Source organism: Astatotilapia calliptera, chromosome 7 (assembly GCF_900246225.1).
Source record: "Astatotilapia calliptera chromosome 7, fAstCal1.2, whole genome shotgun sequence".
Taxonomy (NCBI): Eukaryota; Metazoa; Chordata; class Actinopteri; order Cichliformes; family Cichlidae; genus Astatotilapia; species Astatotilapia calliptera.
Window position 1 is genome coordinate 23304259 of NC_039308.1, and position 18042 is coordinate 23322300.

General features: G+C 41.0%; 1 protein-coding gene across 1 annotated transcript in view; it reads right to left on the bottom strand.

Annotated features, from left to right (window-relative positions):
* The window catches only part of lrrc75bb (leucine rich repeat containing 75Bb), a 35852-nt gene that overhangs the window by 10610 nt on the left and 7200 nt on the right, over positions 1-18042 (bottom strand). The window contains exons 3-4 of the mRNA XM_026173922.1: positions 12140-12268; positions 10130-10242 (exon numbers count right to left, since the gene is read on the bottom strand). Coding sequence (XP_026029707.1) covers positions 10130-10242; positions 12140-12268 — 242 coding nt within the window. The remainder of the gene's footprint in view (positions 1-10129; positions 10243-12139; positions 12269-18042) is intronic.

Sequence of the window (18042 nt, forward strand, 5' to 3'; positions counted from 1 at the left end):
CCAAAAGCATATCGTTGCCTTTGTGCCGATGATACTTAAACCTCTCGGTACAGGATGTACCACAATTCAACTGCGCAGTGTGGCAGAAGCAACACGTGCTTCTCGGGTGAGCTATAAATTCACCCATGATTTGATTTCATGTGACAAACTAGATGATTGGGAGGAAAGAGCGCTGCGACAGAACACATAGAAACAGTTTGCATTACATAACTGTATATCATGGAGGAGTGTGCCTGTCTCTGCTACACCGTGTCACGGCGCAGTTATGAAACCAGCATTAAAATGCAGGGCTCCAAACACAGGCCCGGGGGCTTGATCGTGTGGAGTGATCTGTGTCAGCCTTCAAGGAAGGAGACCCCGCAGATCATCAAAAACACAACAATCCTTATTTATGTTTTAGTGAAGCAGCCTTATCTCTGATTCACAGTTAAAAACATGAACGGTTAGGAGAGGAGAAACCATCAGAAAGAAGCTCTTGAAATGCATAAAGAGGATTTTATTTCAGTTAAACGAACTACACCAGCGATCTTCAGTTCAAAGATCAACACATTTAATCATTCTAATTATTTAATTGTCACCCCGTGCCCTGAAGTCACTGAGCGCCTCCTCCTCCCTCCGCCTCACTCTGCAGGATCTCCACGGGAAGCCCTCAATTATTCATGGACAAGGATGGTGGATGGATCTTTAAGGCTGTATTAAAAGTGGAGGTCAGAGAGACAGGAGATCGAGAAGACTGAATGTGGCGTGCATTCAAGTAGAGTACTCCATCGCCGAAGGGAAATAAAAACAGGGACGGTCACATTTTACAAAAAACAGACATCTGTAGTTCATATTTTCCCACAAACTCTTTCCCCTCCTCAGTTATGCGTTGACCTTGAGGCGTAGTCAGAGGTCAGGCACGCTGTGTCAGAGCCTGTTTGGACTGCCAGAGTACACTTCAGGGGGGTAATTTGGCTCCAGACAAATAGGTCACGCATGCTTTAAAGGCAGATGACACAAAACTTAGTTTGCAGATGTCACAAGTACAGTAAAAACATTAAAGAAGAAGTAGATAGTTAATTTTAGCAGCAGCAGATGTGCACATTATTGGTAACAGCTTAATATTTAGCTCTACGCTAAAGTGTTGGACAGATGTAAGTTTCAACTGTTGATGGCTTAAAGAAGAACAAAAAAATGTCTGTCCACAGTTTCATGGTTTTAATAGGTCAAGGAAGCACAACAGCTAAAGTCAGAAAGTAACCAAAAGGTGCTTTCAGACCTGAGTTAGAGGAACTGTCTGGGACTAAATGCCTAATCGGGTGCTGTCCCATGAACGACACACCTTTAAAGGCTTTTTCTTCCGTGTATTTGCACCACTTAGTACACACACATGATTGGATTACTAGTATAGCTGCTGCTACTACTATACAAACAGTGTCCTGTGTATTGTGTTGAGAAAGGCAACGTTTCAACCAGAAAGCAGGGTTGAAATGTGTAGTGCTATACTGTCGCTATAACACCATTACACTGCATGAAACATATGTTCACATGTTTCCAGTCAGCTTCTTCAGTTTCCCTTCACGGAAAGGCCAAGGATGTGAGCTGAGGACCAGTTTGCCTTGCTCGGTTGACATTGTGTTGTATTTCCTTATACAGACGTAAAAACTTTAACAAAGCTTAAAGTAACACTGTTGTTTGATTGTCTCCACAGATCGTGTTTACATCATCGTGTTGTTTTGGTTTCTTTTTTTAGGGGTCACCACATCTCACCCTAGCATACTTTCCTGTCACGCCAAGACTCTGGATGTCTTTCATTACATCCATGAACCTCCTATGAGATCTTCCCTTTTTCCTCTTGCCTGGCAGCTCATTCTTCAACATCCTTTGTTCAATATATCCACTATCCCTCCTCTGCATGCGACCAAAGCATCTCACTCTTGAATATTTGACTTTGTCTCCAAACTGCTCAACCTGAGCTGTCCCTCTCATATACTCATTTGTAATCCTATCCATCATGCTCACTCCCAATGAAAGCCTGAGCATCTTCAATTCTGCCATCGCCAGCTCGACCTCCAGTCTTTTTGTCAGTGCCACTGTCTCCAAACAATAGACTAGGTCTCACTACCATCTTGTTAACCTTCTCTCTCACTCTTTCTGTCACACATGAAATCCGACACTTGTCCTCAACCGCTCCACCCTGCCCGCATGCTCTTCTCTTGCTTTGGATGATTGGCCCCAGTTTGCATTTCCACCCATCTCCCTCTCATTCACTTATTTTCAAACAGATTATGTTTGCATACATTTTTGATATATCTTTCCTTAACACTGGATACCACAAAGTATGAATATATAAATAATAACTCTGACAGTCTGACAGACCTTGTGCACAAAGACCAAGAACTTCCTCCTGCAGTGTTTAAAAAACCTGGCCGGTAACTAAAGTCCTGTCCACAATTAAAACAAGTTTCTCATTGTCACAGTTGGGCTGAAGTGAACAGATCCAGCTTTCTTTGCTTTTATTTGCTTTCTCTTTTCGGTGTTAACGTTTCCCACGCCATCCAATGTCGGTAAGCATTATTATTCCATCCCCTGGTGCATATTTGAGTTACATCACTTCCAAGTTGAGACCCACTTGGTGTTCCCAGCAAATTATCACAGCAGCAGAGGTAAAGTCAGGACATCATGACATGAAAGTGAGTAGAATACATCGTCAGGGAGCCAAGAAACTTTCATGGTCAGTGTGTTTAAGATTACTGAAATTTCTTTATTTCTTTGCCTTTGCTCATGTTAGCAGTTTCCCCCTCTTTTCCCTGTATCTCACAGGATGTGTGTTAAGGAAGTCTCTGCCATTAAAAAAGATTTCTCACCATTCTTAAGCCAAAATATCGATTTATTAGCTGAAAATGTTGACTTACAGATTCGACTTCTGAATAATTAAATCAAAATTGAAAAACAACTTGAAATTTTGAGTTAAGTTAAACATTTAAGATAATAATAAATAGAAATAACTTGAATGTGTCCTCATGTGCCTTTGTTCTTCTCATCACTGTCTGGTTTAATTTATGAGCGCCTCACTGTGCATTTCTCACTGCTGTCTATTTGATCTGAGTGGTGTATTTCAGCCTTTTTAAAGCCAATGAGTCAAAGCAGCGTTTTGTTATTGCGTTTCTTAAAATTAACACTTAGAGTAGCTCTGCTTCCATCATGGTGTCCTTTCAGAACTTCACCTTAAAAACACCATAAATATCCCATCTGGTCTGACTTTCCCAGAAAGATAAATTAAAGACAGACATTTTTTAAAACCACATCAGTGTAAATGTTGGCTTGAGGTAAGCTCTGAGTCAAATATTGCTGTGGCTCTGGAAGGATTGTGCAAAAGGGGAATTCTCGAAATAACAGCAAGGAAACGAGGAAGACGGGAGTTCTTTAAAGATTAGAGCAAATGAGGCTGAGGAGAGCAGAAAAAAGCTAGTTAGAAAATCCCACTGAGCTTTTTTCCCTTGTGATTAGTGAAAAGCTGTCACAGATTCGGGGCTGAAGCTGTAAAAGTGGTCATGGGCATCCAAACTGTTAAAGAGATGTCTAGAGAATTTTCACTACTCAACCAAAATTAGTTGTATAGTGAAGATGCCTGGATGGCTTTTCACTCGTTAGTGCTGCAGGGGTGTGATTCCGAAGTGACAACATGACATGAAGTGCCACTTGTGCAAGTGCAGCCTATGAGCAAAGGCACGGAAAAGGTGATCTTGTTAAAGTAGGAAGGGCATTTCAACTCTGGTAGAAAGGAGAATGACACATTTGTGAGCTTTGTGCAGTAGATGCAAGATTTAGGCAGATCATGGCTATTAGTGTACTTGTTTCTTGAGTTGAGATCTAATGTTTATGTCGAAATTGTTTATGCAAAAACAGCCAACTAACAACTCATTAAAATATAGTCCCATACTGTCTATGATCCAGTAGGCTGCTCGGTATGTGCTGGAAGACAGGTGCACATTTCACATGTTGTGATTGGACTTCAGTTGAGGTATGACCAGAAATCAGGCTGAAAATGAGCAAAACAAAGCATAACCGATGGTCCAGCCATGAATACTTCATACATGACAGAAGCTCAAGATTATAGATATCTGCCTCTTGTTTCTTTTCCCTTTACTCTGCTGGTTTCCACTGAAATTCCCGATGAACACGTGGCATTTTTAATCTTTGTTGTAAATTTGTGTTATTACAAAATATTTGAGTTGTGCAACAGTAAAGTGATCTCAGATGTTAAATGTTATCAGATGTTTCCAGATGCTTTCTTTCTGACTATTTCATAACACACTAAACACATCTAAATCACTGCTACATCACTATGAAAGCGTGAGTACTTACAGACGAACAAGACCTTGGAAGATGTCAGTTGTTAAAACTTGAAGCCAAAATGAAAGTGATGAAACTGGCATCTGGACATCCTTCACAGTGTGAAATGTGGGTGGAAAAGCAGTTTAGTTTGAGCAGTGTGAGGTCTGGGTCAAATGTCAGGACTTGGGTTATCAACACTCATCCGCAGCTGTTCCCACCTGCTCAAAACAGCTGTCACAGCCGCGCCTGGTTTCAGCATTGGACAGCATGACGAACAAAACTGAAGATGAGCTTCAGTTAAATCTTGACTCAAATACACCAACAACACCAACAACCAAAAAAACAGCTCCACAGATATTTTTCCAATACTTGGATGGTTTTCTCTCTACCCTATTAGAATGAGTGCTCTTCTTGAGCTATAGTAATTTTACCTGAAGACGCCTCTAATATCTGCTGCCAGAGCATCGCATCAATTATTGCCCTGCAGTAAAGACGAGTAATGAAATAGCAATCTGCAATTGGATTCCAATCTCTTCAAAATGTGCTGGAGGCGCAATTTTAGTGCAATATGAAGCATGAGCTTGATTAATCTGAAATTCAATACCAATTACGGTAACATTAAAAACTCCACTGGATGTTTGGCAATACTGTAGAAAGCTGGCACAAGCAGCTGCAGAGTAAGAATGAAACTGCCTCGATAATATATTATGCGCGACACACTTGCTTTGCACTTACAGTGTTAGAGAAAAAAAAAAAACAAGACTCTGTAATAAAGCTTGAATTATAGTTTATATGTCATCTGTTGAACATTTGGAACCACTTGCATATATTTCATGAAAGTAATCTCCCGTGTGCCACGGGGACACTTCGACAGATGGGTTCTCATTATCAATTAATGGAGAAAATAAGATTGCGAGGGTACAATGCAGCTTACGTAATAGCTATCGCCTTTTCATTTTATAAAAAGATCAAATTGTTGATCGATTCAAAGTGAGTCTGGAAGAAGGGGAGGGCAGGCGGGGGCTGCGTGTGACTTTTAATCTGCTACCTTGCACTGATTCCAGATTTTCTCTCTCCCTCTCTCTCACTGACAGGCCTTTCCCCCAGAGCGTTTCCCCAGAGCCTCGACTCAAACTGCAGAACCGCTCGGTGTGGCAACTGTTGAACAAAATGGACTCTCACAAGGAGGAGAGAAAAAAATCCCACAGGAAAGGGGGAGAGGGAGAAAATCGATGCAAGAAGGGGATTTTCAAATAGGTTGAACTGAAGGTCGGGGGGTTACTGAAAGAGAAGAGCTTAAAGGTGGGCGAGAAGATTGCCAAAGAAAGGAGTGAGGGATTGAGAAAGAGAAGATTGAGCTGTAATGAAAAGCATCTGAAATCAAGTAAACTGATGCTTAATCTAATCCAAAGGCAGCCACGTTTTCTGCATGTTTCAGACAGCATCGTATCCAGCAGCAGAGAGACAGCCACAGTAAAGTGCTGCTGTGTGGATGTTTGCAGCCGAAGCTGTGAGAGAGACAGAGCTTGCTAATGAGCACACTGGGAGTGTCTGCCTTGTTGTTTTGTTGAGTGTTATTTCGAAACATTGCAACCAAGAGACTCGGGCGGGAAGGCAACTCTAGCTGTCAAACCATCTTTCGATCTGGGTTAATTGTTCGGGGAGAGTGCCGTATTATTATGATTAGCACTGTTTTTCTTTTCTTTTTCCCCCCATAATGTTTCCTCAAATGTAACTGTTACTTAACTGAGTTTGAGCATTTTTATTTGTTTACACGGATTTTTCTCGAGCTGATCAAATCAGTGTCCTTTGTTTACTCCTTTACATCCTTTATCTCGCTCTCTCTCTACCTCTCAAGCATTGATAACACACTTAAAGCACACTTCACAAAGTACATCAGTTTAGGGGTTGGTTAAAATATCATCCAGTCAAAGAAGCAACTCAATTTAGACATGCAGACATGGTCAAAGTCAAACTGAGCACCAGCCTGGGGAAGAAATTTGATTTATGTGGTTGTTGGTGCCAGACAGGCAGGACTGAGTATGTCAGAAACTGATTTTTCCACAGAGCCATCTCTAGTTTAAGAGAGAAAACATCTAGTGAGCAGCGGTTTTCTGGGTGAAAATGCCTTGTTGATGTCATGGAGAATGGCGAGACTGCCTCAAGCTGACTGGAAGGACAGAGTAATGCAAATAACCATTCATTACAATAGGCAGATGGGCTACAGCAGCAGAAGACAACACTAGATTCAACTCCTGTCAGCCGAGAACAGGAAACAGAGGCTACAATATACAGGGGCTCCACTGTAAATTATAGCCTCAGTTGGACAACAGAAAATTGGAAAAACATTGTCTGGTGATGACACTGTAGTGTAACGGTGTGGGGGATATTTTCTTGGCACTCTTCTGGCCCCTTAGTACCAACATCATTTAAACACCACAGCCTGCCTGATTATTGTTGCTGACCATCTATCCCTTTATTATCACAGTGTAGCTGTTTTCTGATGGCTTCTTTCAGCAGAATAACACAACAGGTCATAAAGCTCAAATGATCTCAAACTAGTTTCTTGAACACGATAATGAGTTCACTGTGCTCAAATGGCCTCCACAGTCACCAGATTCAAATCCATTAGAGCACCTTTGGGATCTGTGTCATAATCTGCAGGATGTGCAGACTGGAAGCTGAGTTGTACTCAAATGCGGACACGAGCAGGCGGGGTTTAACAGAAAGCAAACTCTTTATTCAACTGATGGCAAAAAATGAACAAAAGCAGCAAACGTCCAAAAGGGGAAAACAGAAAACTATAAACTGCTAAGAAATACACCGGAGTTACTAGGACTGAGAAAACACTAAGCACAAGACGAAACAGGAACTAAACAGATGCTGACAAAGAACAGAGAGACAGACAACAGCTGGGGAGAACGAGGCATTGACGAGCAGAATCATAACAGACGACACAAAGGAAGCAAAACTCAAGACGGCGCACATGAACAAGAGATCACCAAAATAAAACAGGAAGCACAAACACAGACAGAGACTAATACACATGAACTTGACATAGACAAAAGGTAAACAAACCGGGAGGCACGGCAGACTTCAGGGAGACACAAAAGGACGAAGCACAAAGAGATGACTAAGGTTACAGGAAGGGAACTAATGAAAAGCGATTTACAACTAACCTAGAGACATAAAATAATACAACAGGGAACTGTTGTAGTAATTATTTATAAAACTCAAAACAGTGTATGAAGTGACACGGGACAGGTTTGTAGCAGATTTTACTACTGAGGGAACGAGAGGGCGACTAACGCTCTGGGTTTGTCAAACTTGTCACTGGCAGTGTTTCAGTCACAGCAGTATTGGATGAGAGAGAGAGAAAAAAGAAGCATTGCTGTTGAGAGGCCAGTGAGAAAACGGACACATCCCAGTAAGCACACATTGTGATGTGTTATTTTACAACAAGAAAAATTACATTTACCAGGAAAAACTCCACTTTTCATAACTAAAGTAAGTAAAACAACAAAAGTAAAAGATTCACAATTACTTTATTCATTCTTGACTTTGTCATTTTGCAGATAATACAACCTTATACCTGTACATATGCACAGATATAATATGCTGTATTTAAAACGTCAATCAAATTCAAATTCAAATTTTATTTGTCACACACACACAACCATACACAGTATGACATGGGGGTGAAATGCTTGTAGCTGTACAATGCCCGACCATTAAATGACAGAAGAAAAGTTTTACAATATTTACAATTTACAGTTTACTACAAAAATTTACAAATTAACTTAGGAATTTACAGTAAAGAATGTGCAAATAGCAGAAGAGATTATAAAGATAAGGATTATAAATTATAGGAATTATAGGATTATAGGAAATGTGTGGTGACGTGTGTGAGAGTCCAGTCTTATAGTGATGTTTAAGAAATGTACTGTAAATGAAGCAAGAGAGCACAGGCAGGCTAGTGGTGGTGTTAGACTGACTGACTATGCACTGAAAGTTGATTTGGATCACAAACATGTCCATGTAAACAAATACAGGGCACAAGGTGGAAAACTGTAACCTGAGGACTTAAGTTCAGATGAAAAGAACTGCGTTAAAGATGCGTCTTCTATTTTTCTTAGGAAGGATCTTGGTCAGGGGTGTGATCAGATAAATGTCAGTACAAATTAAAAATTAAAGAGCGGTTCATCGGCCTATCCCAGTGTTATTATCACAGCTGGGATAGGCTCGCAGTCCACCAACAGCCATGAATAGGATAAGTGGTAAAGACCAGAACCATAGTGATGCTCATTTGACTCACGAGCCATTACAATTCACAGGTTTTTGAACATATGTGATTTTGACCTTGAGCACAGTTTGCACAGATGAAGACCCATCAAGTAATTTCTGTATGCAAGTTTGATCAAATTCTGACCAACACGTAGGGGGAGCAGCGATTTTTGTGAATTATTGATGGGGGACGCCTCTCTGTGGCATAAGCTCATCGGTCCTTCTGCTGCATGTAATGAACTGACGACCTTTAAAAGTCTGCATTCTGCCACCTGAGCCGATGTCAGCGTGGGTAGTTTACCATATCGCTTCATAACTGAAGCAAAACTATGTGAATGAATATAAGAAACACTTAAAAAGCACAGAAATGTCCTTAACAGTGGAATACTACATTTTTTGTCTTTATGTTTTGTGTTGATTAATGATACAAAAACATCATTACTGGCTACACACAAGGATTTGTAAGGGCATATCAGCTCTAATGTTATTTAGGTAGAAGAAAAAACATCAGGTAAACAATTTTTTTAAAAGAAAAAATGAAACCTGTCATTTAGTGTTCCCCTGTGATTGGTTGTGGGTTAGAAGTGCAAGCTACGCCTTGTGGTCATGGTACCCTTGGTTGTATTACTAATGCAACCCTGACTGGCTAATGTAAGCAAGGAAATAATGTTTTTAAGAAGAGCAGCATGCAGGAAACATAAATCCCACTCCAACTGCCAGTTTTCACATCATAACCTAATAACCAAATGGAAAACAAATCCAGACAGGGCAGGTCAAATGTATTCACAGTCAGAGGATGAGCTCTACAGATTGTTGTTGAAATGACATGATAAATGATAATGATCCGATCAGCTCTGATGATACAGATCTTGAATAGTTTAAAGCCCATATTGTTAAATTCACTCTGCACTGAGAAAGAACCTTACTTTGTCTAATTAGTAGCATATTTAAGACTTATTTTAAGACAAAACAGCAAGAACAATTTAAAATTGAGCCAAAGAAACCCCTTTCTGCTAACTGGAGCAGTTATCTTAGCTGTGTAGCTTTATTAGTGCGCAAATTGATATAAAATCTGTTGCACACAATCATTCCAGCCATCAAATTCAGCAGCTTATCTCTACAAATGAGACGCTGATTTTTCTCTTCTCCTGTCTGGGCTCCTTATGTTGGAAAATCTAGAGCTTGGTCAGTGAACCCCAAGCAACCCCAAATCCTTGCAACCTCCACTTGCAAGCTGGTTGAGGACTTTACATTTTCCTCTAGTAACTGGTGGTTGCCAGGGGATCTGACTGGATCTTAAATCTGCACTGTTCTCCTGGTAAGTTGGAGATAGATTAGCTGCATGAGCTAAGAGGAGCAGGGCTTAGCAAGAAGTCAAGGAACATATTCCTAGACACAGAGATTGTTCCACACTTGCTTTATTCCACAGATGCTCCGGAGGGTTGTGAATCACACTGACACACACGGTGAGGATATATTTACTGTGTGATGGCACAGTTTCAGGCGGTAGCCAAGAGAACACACTCACCAGGCCTGGGACTTTCTCCTGGGCACGCTCTGTCTTGTCCACTTGGAGTGAGGGGTCAGGTGGTAAATCAGTTGGCGACATATCTTGTTAGTAGACTTAAACGAGTCAGTCTCCTGCAACACACAAAAGGGGCGAATGAGGGACAGAAAAGCAAGCCACAAATCTATAAACAAACTGTTCCTCATGCATGAGCACACCTGAAACAGGGAACTAAGCAAACAATGTGATACTGGACAGCTTTTCCAGATGTTAGATATACTAAAAGTCAGTAATTAGCATATATTTTCTTCCTTTATTACTGCTGAAAAAAAAATACTTGTGAAACTACCAAATTTTACATGTTTACAAAGTATTTCTTTGTCTTGCTTTAAACATTTTCCACATGACTCAGTAATTCAGCTTCTCTTTTGCGTTCCTGTTCCTTCCTGATTCTCCGGCACCTCTTTACATTCTTTTTCTTCGCTCTCCCTCCTCCGTCAAACACTGGAACGGGTTGCGCTGGGCAGGCTAAATCTAATTAATGGTACAACACGACAACTAGAAAGAGGCAATGCGGCGAGAGAGGAAAAAAGACAGGGCCAATTTACCTTAAGGCGATTAACCGTTCCCGCTGCCTCTTCTTTTCTTGGGTGACAAACAAACATGTCACGCGCTTCAAAACATTCAGTGCTTCTCTTTCAGCCACTTGGATGAATGAGCACGATGTTAAGCAGCGCATGCTGATTTACAGAGCAAAAGTGTTCTTAGAAAAATGCGTGCTCCAGAGTTATTGACAGAGTGCAGTACTGTAACTCTATAAGCAATGCTAAGCATTAATAATGGGTCTGCATTAAAACAAGACACTGGCATATGATGTATGTTTTAACCCACGGTATGCCCTTGAATGCTCAGCCTAAATAAATCTAAGGTGGAAAATACTGGCCACAGAAGCACCTGCGGGGCCCTATATCCACCACATTGCCGCTATACACCCTTGTCACGTTTAACACAGTATCCTGCCACGGGTCGCCAGCCAGTCAGGAGAACATTGCTGCCAGCTTCTCACTTTTCTTCCCTACCTCCAGGGCTTTCCTCGCTGAAGTAAACAAAGATAAGATTAGAGTTTCTTCCAGGTGATTATCATCTGAACTCAGTAAGTAATAACTACACCACAAGGACGTTTTTTTCCCCCTGTGGCAGCCATTCTTTCATAACTGTATCCGTAATAGCTTCTGGGTTCATGTTTTACAGCCACTCTGAGTAGATTCTGTAATGTCTTCAGCCTCTTACCTTAGATTGAAATGTACTTTGAATTTCAACGTGTCTGATTTGTATGCTGTGCTGCAAGTAAACGAGCCGACTGCCAGTTTGGACAAAGAAAAAAAAAAGTGGCTTTGATTTTTGGGCAGAATTCAAATTTTGTGTTGGAAAATCTCTCTTTGCTCTTTCCTAGATTTCCCAGTTCCAAGAGGAAAGCATTACCTTCCCCAGTTTGATTTTTCTGGCTATTTATCAAAGCCCTCAAACTTCCCTCACTGTTAGTGCCAGGGTAATGAGCCCCCTAAAGCCAGGTAGCTAGAGGTTAAGAGCTCTGTTGACCTCTGGCTGCCTGGCACCTGACCGTGCTTTCCAGTATAACCCAACCAGAGCAGGTATTTTAATACACCTGGTGCATAGCTGCTTCCCACTTGCAACTGGGCTAACCGAGCGCAGAGTAACAATGAAGAGTCATACCCTGGTTCTGTTTGGCCCTGATATTCATCCCTAACCTCTCATGCTAATGAGTCAGCGCTTACAATATTTTCCATTCTTCCTGTCTTCTGCATTTGTGCCTGCACAAAGCAAACCGATGGTTCATTGTTATTGCAATAGCATGACAATGAATATGACACAAGCATCTAAGCGTGGCTAATGAAGGCGTGCGTGTAGCCTCTGTGTGAAATGTACTGCTTGTCCTTTTTACTGGTGTCAAGTCTGTAAACAAACAGCTGCTTTGAATGTTCACTATGAATAAAACTGTTTTATTCATACCCTTTTTGGACACTGCAGGTCCCGGGCAAGGCTGAGCAGCAACTCGTGGGAAATGGGGTCCACCAGGTTTAGAAACGCTGCATTTTTGTACAAAATGTCATTGAGTGACGTTCCCTGAAGTCCCAAATCCTAAAGGAGAGACAAGAAAAAGGATGTGAGTGATTCAATTTACTCTTTCTAACCCATGGATTAGAATTTCAAAAACAGAATTTGATTCAACTGAACCACACTTTAAATATTAAACTGAGATTTCATAGCTAGTTAACTGAAAATAGACTTTCAGTATTGTCAGCTATGTTCATTATTCCCTTTCATCACGGCTCCTTAACACAAGGTCAGCTGATGAGTGTTTCCCATCATAGCTGTGTTTCTCCACCCAACGTAGCTGATTAGGGTGTCCTGGGCAGTGTACAGAATATACAGTTGTAGTTAACATCCACTCATCATTGCCAAATGTCTTTGTAATTGTGAGCATTTAATGAGCTCTCTGAACTGTTCTTTTCCCACTGTAATATAATTATACAGCATACATCTTTGATGACTTTAAAAAACAAGAGAAAAAAAGAAGATAAAAAGATGAAAAACAAGACCTAATATTTTCAAGTTGGTGATCATGATCGACTGCAATTTGTAGTTTCTCTTTGCGTTCAAAAAGTTTGTTTGACATGATTCAATTGATTTATCAATACTGAGTGGGAATAGGAACAATTATAAAAGAGGAGTAAAACTGAGGCTTTCAAACGAAAGAACTATACCAGCTGTTGGAGGTTGGTAAAATTTGTGGACTAAACTATAATGAACAATTTTTCCTTTCAAATGGTCTGTATTTGGTTTTACTTACTTGGGAATCAAAACATTGCCAAACCTAAAGGACCTGTGGAAACCTAATTTTCTTCCAGTTTATTCCTCAATAAAAAGAAAAGACATTGACCTTGGCATGACGTACCACTTTCTCTGATAGGCCACATTAGTTTCATTAAAATGAATATCCTCCCTCATATTTTATAAACTTTGTAGATGCTTCCTCTGTAATTGCCCAGAAGAATATTCAGGATATACAAAAGGCCTTCTCTAAATGAATCTGTCATGGCAAAAAACCTAGACAGAGGCTTATACCTTTACAGTTACATACAGACATGGGTGGCCTTTCCATGCCTAAATTACTGTTCTACAACCAGACTTGCCATGCTCACATCTTTGGTCTTGGCTAATGCAAATCTTAAATTGGAATCATGTATTGCTTCTTGGAGTTCTCCACGCTTCCTATGGAGTCTGGTCACGTTATGTCAGTAATATAAGCCCAGTGGTAAAGCACCATCTTATTTTATATAACAGTATTAAAGACTGGCACTATATTACTAAATACCTTGGAAGGAATAATATGAAATCCTTGCTGTCCCTTATTGTCCAAAATGCTGACTTTCCTGCTGGCACTGGCTCATCTGCTTTCTCCTTATTGTGGGACGGGGAGATAATGTGTCCAAAGGAACAATTCTTTGGATATTTGAAAGTTAGGCACTTTTTATCTTCTAATCTCACCTCTACTTCTATTAACCTACCTACCTACAGGGTTCAGTTACCTACCTATAGCATCATAGAGCGGTTTGTCTTAGAGCCTTAATCTGGGAAGTCTTTTATTTCGCTATTCTACTCCCTTCTCTGTTCCTCTGATGAATATGAGCTGCCTAATATTGCTCATAAGTGGGAAAAGGATTCAGGCACAGAATATATAGAGGATGACTGGCAGGGAGCATTATAAAATCTGCCCTCATATGCAATAGACAGAGCGACTCAGTATAAGATTCTTCACAGATTCCATATCACCCCTGTTGTTTTGTACAAGATCAACTGCTCTCTCCCTTCTCTGTTCTCTTCTGATTGGGGAACATATTTTCATTGCTTCTGGGAGTAAATTAATTTCCAGCTTGTGGTCATTTATATCTACGGAACATAGTAGAATATTTAAAATGAAAATTTAAAATGATCCTGGTGTTTTCCTCTTAGGCCTATCCTTTAGAGAGTTGCATCTAGCAGTAGCTAGCAGTCATAGCTCAAGAATTGGGAGTTCGCTTTGTAATCGGAAGATTGCCGGTTTGAGCCCTGGCTTGGACAGTCTCAGTCGTTGTGTCCTTGGGCAAGACACTTCACCCGTTGCCTACTGGTGGTGGTCAGAGGGCCCGGTGGCGCCAGTGTCTGGCAGCCTCGCCTCTGTCAGTGCGCCCCAGGGTGGCTGTGGCTACAATGTAGCTTACCATCACCAGTGTGTGAATGGGTGGATGACTGGATGTGTAAAGGGCTTTGGGGTCCTTAGGGACTAGTAAAGCTCTATACAAATACAGGCCATTTACCATTTACACTACAGACTTCTGGAGAAGCTTCTTTTAATTGCAAGAAAGTGTAACTTACACAACTGGATCAAAGCTTCTTTGCCAAGTGTTACCATTTGGTACCAGGAAATCTAATACTCTCCACATGAAAGACTACAAAACAGAAATGACTCATTATTTTTTAGGGTCTGGTCACTCTTTCAAGACTTTCTACCTTCTGGCCTGAAAACCCCAAAAAGTCAAACACTTATCCAGTGTCACAAAATGTATTTCTGTCCACGGTTTCATTACTTCTTTGCCAACATCTTGTGTTAATGATGGAAGAATCTGACCACTCATGCTCCCTGAACCACTCTTGCACATTTTGAGCTCAGTGAATCTTGGACTATGACTCTGCCATCAGGGGAGAAAATATCACCTGATGGACAAACCTGGTCATTCAGTATGTTTAGGTAGTCAGCCAAACTCAGTTTTGGGCACATAATGTTGCTGAAGCTAAACCTTCAATCTAGACACTGGCAAGCAGATCGTTATTGGTTAGTGCCTCTGCTGATTGGGCTTTTTTCAATCCATCCTGCAGATGCTCATTTGGACTGAGCGCTAGACAGTTTGCAGGGTAGATCAGTGCCTCATTGTCATGTTGCTCAAGCTGTTCGTGAGCAGATTTTGTGGAGTGGTGCTACGGGTGGGGAGCACCATTGTCATATTATAGCAACACAGTGGTGGAGAAAATGAAACTTCTGTTGCCCTGTATCTGCTTTGCAAATGTTAAAAAAGCTTGATCTACAGAGACGTGCACACAAGCATAAAGCATCACAATCTTTTACTAATTGAAGTTGATCTACTCAGACATATTAAGAGATTACTGGCATTTTTATAGCATGAAAAGAATAGAAAAACATGTTCCTCTGGCCCATCCTCTTACAGTTTACAGTGATGGCAGATTTACATAAGGACACAACAAGAGATTATGGACCTTAAAAATTTGTTCAGCTTTGTAAACATACATATAACAATGTACAATTGTCCTCATTCAGGCTTTCAGTACAGCCCACCGGGATCCACAGTGCAACCTTTTTTTGTTTGCAGAGACAAACCTGTCAGACTGCTAACTTTAACTGTTTCTGCCTGCACAAGTACATGCGAGAGTCTTCACTCCCCCCAGGCATCTGAGAAATGAAGATCTAGTAGTAATGCCACCACATCCGACAACATTGTGCGTAATGTAGCAATTTCTGCCAGAGTTTCATGTGGGTTTTTAATCAAAACACGCACAGGTAAACTCCAGGGTTCAGTTAACATGTGAGAGGACTATAGCTATACTTGTGCAACCTGCAAGAACACAAGTTTATTTTGCCTGGTTCTCAGGCCAGGGTTATTTCATTAAACAAAGGTAAAGCTACAGACACCGAAAAAGAACTTTTGCAACATGGATAAAACTTGTAGCATGTTCAGTCACAACTAAGAGGATGGTTTTTGTTGCTGGTTTGAGATGTTTCCCTGAAACTGTAGGAAATGGTGTGAGGCTGTGAACTGCATCTCCTCTCAACTGTTTGATGCATCAGACGTCACATGTATAATAATCCCCCCCCCCCCCCCCCCCCCCAAAAAAAAAATGCTGTGAAGACAGCAGATCCTCTGTCACAGGTGCACCACTAAAGGGCTGAATGCAGGGATGCTAAAATGGGCAATCAGTGTGATATTTGGAGCTGGATACTTACATTAACCAGTTGAAATGGGAAAAAATGTAAGACCTCTAATCCATTTGAGGATAATGCTTTTTGATTCAATCTAACGTCGCTTTTTTTTTATCTTGATAGTTCATAACCAGAAGACTGTGTGATGTGCAGAAGATTTTAATAAAACCATAAAACAGGTCACATCCCCAGTGGGGTGGCTGATGATATTTTTTGACCGGGCTTTATTTTCGTTTGTGGCGACAATGTAAATAGAGTATATTGAAGTTTGAGTGTTTGAGATGTAATGTTTTCAGACGCGCTGAATAACCCCAGCAGCACGCAGTGTCAGCCACCTTTTCGATGAAGACGCCGACACGTAAACACACAACAAGCCATATTAAAAAAAGAAACAACAAACGGCGGAGAAGATATGAACGAAGCGGAGGAGACCAAATAATCCGAAGATTAAAGGCTGGCAGCAAAAGGAAAGGAAGTCAAAGGAAATCTGGTCTTTAAAGGCATAAAGCATCAACGTCTTTTCCTAGTTCAAGACAAATTAAAGAGTTTCCCTACTCAGATATATCAACAGACTACAGACCCTTTTTTTTAAATACGAAAAGAATATAAAATCGTGTTTCACTGGCCGATCTTCCTTTAACAGTTTACTGTGATGGCAGTTTTATGTAAGCATGCAACAAGAGGCCGTGGAGCTTAAAAATAAATACTGTCAGCTCTATATGAACTGAAAAGCTTTTCAAACTGCAGGCTGGAGGTTGAAACTGTGTAAGACATGCTCTATATGTGCTGACAGCCATAACACTGCGGGGCACAGTGGAGGCAAAGAGGAAAACTCCCATCAGCATTTTCTCCTCCTCCAGCTTTTGTGTTGATTTATTACAGCAGAGATCTGTGGGATTCCCTGACGCCGGGCTATCCTCCAGACCAGCTCTCCTTTCAATAAACCTCATTAATTGGAGACAGAAGGTGCCACATGCGTCTAAAAGTGGAGGCATAGAGGATTTTGGAGATTATGATCATGATGCGTGTTAACCATAGCGCAGCTGCGGCATCAGATATGATTTTTTTTTCTTTGTGGAGCATTCACAGCTAAATCGAAAGACATTTCAACTACTCAAAACAAGATCTGATCCCGTGGATTAATCCGACCGATTCCTAATTATAAAAGCATGAAATGTTTTGCTATTTCTCACTGAGACGATGCCTGTGCATACGCTTGTGTGCCTTCAGATCCCACGACAAATGTCCCCTGTGAAAGCTGCATATCTAATCTGGTGTGTGCTTTGTCACAAAAAAGTCTGAATCGAGCGATGAGCTCCAAACCGCAGAACATCATCCCACACATGCAGTTCATTAGAATCCAATTAAATATATTGCAGAGTGCAACAAATCCAGTCCCACCATTTTATGTAGGAAGAAACATGCCAGAGCTGTCAGGTGAAGGATGCTCCAACTCCAGTTATGCTAACCCTTTTTTTTTCTTCACTGACTGGACTAAATTCAAAATATCATGGCTGTAATATGAAAATGAAAGCTGTAAAGACTTAAACAACACTTTGGTAAGGGTAGGATGGAGTCTGTATGTTTGGTCACAGGTGTCAGGACACAGTAAGATGACTATTTCTGTATTTTATGATATTTTGGTTGTTGCTTTTCGCTGTCACGTTGATACATGGGAACGCTAATATGAGTCACTACATATTGGTTTTGAAGTAGACACTTGCATCCAGTGCTGGCTTTACAAAAAGTCAAGTATTTCTGAAACTAGCTTGTTCATTAGCCTGTGTATAGAAACCAAACTGTTTCTAGATACAAAGTGTGGCGGGGTGTAGTCTGCGGTGCTGCTGCAGGGGAGGCAGACGCACCTGCACGGCATCCG